The sequence below is a fragment of the Dipodomys ordii genome, unplaced genomic scaffold, assembly GCF_000151885.1.
Source record: "Dipodomys ordii isolate 6190 unplaced genomic scaffold, Dord_2.0 Scaffold355, whole genome shotgun sequence".
NCBI classification, from domain to species: domain Eukaryota; kingdom Metazoa; phylum Chordata; class Mammalia; order Rodentia; family Heteromyidae; genus Dipodomys; species Dipodomys ordii.
Window position 1 is genome coordinate 55139 of NW_012267571.1, and position 4822 is coordinate 59960.

General features: G+C 38.5%; 1 protein-coding gene across 1 annotated transcript in view; it reads right to left on the reverse strand.

Moving 5' to 3' along the window:
• Positions 1-4822, reverse strand: part of LOC106001668 (solute carrier family 22 member 10-like) — a 125261-nt gene that overhangs the window by 49874 nt on the left and 70565 nt on the right. Inside the window, exons 7-8 of the mRNA XM_013036693.1 lie at positions 4764-4799; positions 2883-2994 (exon numbers count right to left, since the gene is read on the reverse strand). Of these exons, the coding sequence (XP_012892147.1) occupies positions 2883-2994; positions 4764-4799 (148 nt within the window). The remainder of the gene's footprint in view (positions 1-2882; positions 2995-4763; positions 4800-4822) is intronic.

Genomic DNA, 4822 nt, shown 5'->3' on the forward strand with positions numbered 1-4822 from the left:
TTTTTTTAAAGCCTTGATCTTCCTATGTAGACAAGGAGGAGACTGTCCTGACTTGCTCTCACAACTTCTTGGATTTCAGGTATCTGACATCATGCCTTCATAAAGTAAATTTTTTTATTGTCTTCATTTCATTTTGGAAGCAACACAATAAAGTTATTAAACACATAGGCTCTGGCAGCAAGTTGTCAATTGTCACACTTACTGCTAATGATTTACAACCCTTAGTTTCATTATTCTTAAAATCGGGATACCTACAACACTAAATGAATGATTTAGATGGTGTATCTCTCTCAATATAATACAGGATGTATACTCAACTTACAACCCACAGTTAAACTTTTCTTCTAGTCCTAGGGCTTGAACTCAGGGTGTGGGTACTGTCCCTGAGCTTTTCTCTGAAGGCCAGTCCTCTACTACTTGAGCCACAGCTCCAGTACTGTCTTTCTTTGGTTGATTGGAGATTAGACTCTTATAAACTCCTGCCTGAGCTGGTTTCAAACTGTGATCTTCAGATTTTAGCCTCCTAAGCAGCTAGGATTACAGGCATGAGCACGGAGAGTCAGCTTTCATTAATTTTTATTTTATTTTTTTCATTTTTTTTTTGGGTTGCAGTCGTGGGGCCTGAATTCTGGGCCTACATTCCGTCTCTCAGCAATTCAGCTCAAGGCTGGTGCTCTACCACTTGAGCCACAGCACCACTTCTGGATTTTTTTTTTTTGCTTATGTGCTGCTTAGGAATCGAACCAGGGCCTCCCTCATGCATGCAAGGCAAGCGCTCTACCACTGAGCCACCTTCACAGCCCCTCAGTTAATTTTTATGTCTAGCAATGTGCCATGTCCTTTAATGAAGTCATACTGTTCCCTTTTTTATTCATGTTTTTTGTAAAAAGGAGTTACTATTGTGATAATTCTTACATTATGTGATATATCCACAATCTACCTTAATCTCATTTACCCTGTTTTATTCCTTCCTTTTGTCTTTTCTTTTTTTTTTTTAGTACTGGGGATCGGACCCAGGATGTTGCACTTGCTAGGCAAGCGCTTTGCCACTGAGCTACAGCCAGCTGTTTCATTCTTTCTTATCTTCCCTCTCTCCTTTTTGAAACAATTTTACCACCTTTCACCATTTTTTTTCATTATATACACATAAAGTATTTCAGCCATAAACATCCCCATCTCCTTCTCATTAACGCTTCCAATATTTGCTGGTTAATTAATGATTATTTATGAGTGAATGATTAACTGGATTGTTTTTTGCTGTTTAATTCTTTGAGATCTTCGTATGCACTGTATATTAATCCTTTATCTGATTAACAGTTTAAATGCATTTTTTTTCCATTCTGTTGTCTCTCTGGTCACCTGGTAATCATTTCTTTCACAATTCAGAAGTCTTGTCTCAATTCTTTTTTTGGGGGGGGGGTCGGGTCTTTGGCCTGAACTCTGGGTCTAGGCACTGTCCCTCAGCTCTTCGGCTCAAGGCTAGCGCTCTACCACTTGAGCCACAGCACCACTTCCGGCTTTTTTCTTTTTGCTTATGTGGTGCTGAGGAATCGAACCAGGGCCTCAGGTATGCAAGGCAAGCACTCTAACACTGAGCCACCTTCCTAGTCCCTTGTCTCAATTCTTGATTCTACTTGCTGAGCAATTAGAGTGTTATTCAGAAAGCTATCACCTATGAAAACATCTTTGGTTCTTTGCCTGTGCTTTCCTCAATCATTTTCACAGTTTCATGCCATAATTAGTATCTTGATCCATTTTGTATTGAATTGATTTTTGTAGGGAATGAGAGATAGTAATGTACTTTGAATTGCTGATATTTATTTATATATTGTGTTTCTCCAACTATTTGTTAAAGAGGCTATCCTTTTTGAATGTAAGTTTTTCCCCTTTGTTTAAGATCAGATGGCCAGAAGTTGTGTGTTTTTTTTCCTGTGTCTTCTCTTCTCTTCTGTCATCTAGCTGTCTACTGTTTGTGTTGGTATGATGTGTTTTTTGTTACTGTGTCTCAATAGTGTATTTTGATGTTGGGAAGTATGACATCTCTAGCAGTGTCCTGTTAGTTCTGGATTGCTTTGGCTAGTTAAGATCTTGTGCAATCTTGTGTAATCTAATGAACCTCAGGATTGATTATTTTCTATTTGTATAAAATGATATTGGAATTTTGGAACAGTAGTTCACCACATTATTTATTCTCCTGATTCATGAACATGGGAGATCCATTTTCTTTTTATCTTTATTGGCTTCTTTTAAAAAAAAATAGTACCACCCAAGCATAAGCAGCCAGGGACGGCAGTCAGGCCCTGAGATCAAGTCCCAGGACCAGCACCACAAATAAAACTGATTTGGGTCATCTATGAAAAAAATCATGGCTTCTTTCTTAAAATGTTTTATTTTTATTTGGCTTTACTTGCAGGTGTTTAATTTGTGAGGCTATTGCAAGTGCAACTCTTTTCTTTCTGACCCTTATTGTTATTAGTAAATAGAAAAACAATTGATTTTTCCTCTTTCCTGGTTGTTGTTGTTGTTGTTTTGTTGGTGGTGGTGGTTTGGGGGCTTGAGCTCAAGGCCTCTATTCCTCAAGGCTACTACTTTCAGGCACAGTTCCACTTCTGATCCTTGACTTTACAGGAAATAACTTTATTTTTTCCTTCTTAGTCCAGTGTTGCCTATCAGTTTAAACATATAGCCTTTATTATGTAGACATATGGTCCTTCTAAATATTTTAATGTTTTATTATTTGTTTGAAAGTTGAGAAGTTTTAAGTTTGTCCCCACAATAAATGTCATTAGTTCAGAAAATCTTCTCTAGAAGCAGATTAGGTTTTATTTTGTAATTTTTAAGTGTTATGGAGCCCAGGATATCTTAAACTTGAGAGACAGTACCTCACTACAGTTGGGATGAGCTCCATCGAGTGAATTGAATAGGCTGTGAAGCCAGAGGTATCAGCACCAATTCCCAGGGTTGCTAAAACCATGCGCAGGGTCTGCTGAGTTTCTGTAGAGAGGAAGACACATCAGAGGCAGGCATACTTGACTGGAGAAATCTGTCTACCCCAAACAATTATGAGAAGTTCTATTGGAGGGATTTGCTAGCAAGAAACATGTGATATACAAACAGAACCTAGGAGAAACTATGTAATGATGAGCTGGTGAAAGCAGACTCTAGTACGTTTGGGCTTAAGCACTGAATGAAGGAATGGAAAATATTTGCTGCAACTCTCCCTGCCCATTTGAGTTTTATCAGACATGGCAGAGGCAGGGAAAGTCAGGAAATGCTCTTTTCGTTGTTGTTGCTGTGGTTGTTGTTCAGGATGTGGTAGGAATACATGGATAAAAATCCAAGGAGTTAATGACTCATGCCTTCAACAGTTTAGAACTAAGAACAGGAGATTATTTCTTGACATAGGACAGGTATTCCAACAGATGTACTAACAAGAGAACTGGATTCCGTTGGGAGTGAACTTTGTGAAGAAAGCAGGATCTAGATAACAAGCCAGGATTTTAAAATCTTAACATTAGGACTCTTATGAGAAAGCTAGTGCTGTGTTGGGAATCACTGACACAGAAAATGGAAAAAGTTTTGAAACCTAGTAAAAGTAGTCAAAGATATGATTAAAAACTAAGGAACTTTCAGAGGAGAGCCGGCTGGCAGCAGGATATAGAAGAAGTATACAGTTCTAGCTTCTTCAAATACATTCCTGCCGTGAGAACATGATGGAGGGGACCAATGTAGTCCCCATAATCATCACTTAAAGTCATGCAATTAATATAGTATATTGTGCTGGGTGAGTTTCATCATTTATTTGCTATTTAGGAATATATTATAAAACAAAAACTGGATTATACCGACTCAAGGGGTGACAAAAACAAATGTACTCTTACCTGACTTACACAATCATAACCCCTCTTATATCTCTTTAATAATAAAAAAATTAAATACCATACTTAGGTTAGTGTCTTGTCTTTTTCCTATTGTATTCTTTCTCTCTACCTGAAGGCAAGGGATTTTGTTTTTGTTGTTCATTTTTTGTTTTTCTAACTCTTATTCCAGTGGCCTAGTGTTCCTGGTACATGCCTGAAATTCTAGCTATTTAGAAGGCTGAGATCTGAGGATGGCAGTTCAAAGCCAGCCTGGGCAGGAAAATCCATTAGACCCTTATCACTGATTAACCACTACAACACTGTAAGTGATGCTATGGCTCAAAGTGGCAGAGTGGTAGTCAAGCCAAAGAGTTTAGAGACAGCAACCAGGCCCTGAGTTCAAGCTCCATGACTGACCCCCTGCCCCCAACCCCCAAATCAACAACAACAAAACCCTTCATTCAAATCAATGAGCCTCTTTTTTAAAACTGTTGCCTTTAGAGTTTAACAAAGGAGAGAATGACCAAGATAGAAAGACTTGATAAATTGGAAAAAATAATTCCAGGAAGAGGATTGTGTGTCTTCCTCTTTGATAACACAATGCATGCAATTAGTTCTAAAGAAATTGTTAGGTATCAGTGGCTCTGATGTTCAGATTTATCATAGATTTGATAAGGACAGCCTCGGGTCCTTAAGAACTTTGGCACCTTAAGAACTTTGGCTCAGTAAGAGCCTAAGTTTTGCCAACAACTGCTGTAGGGACAGCTTCTAAGCCTTCACATTAACTTCATGGGATCCTCCGGTTATCCATGGTGATGCCATTCTTTTGGCCCAGATGAGTAAACCAAAGAAATTTCTGGAAGATAGGAGACATTACTTACTTTTCCCCAACTCATTTCTCACCTGGGGACAAAAAGGTGCTGACCAGAATCGAAAGTCCTGTCAGGAACATGAATAGTATC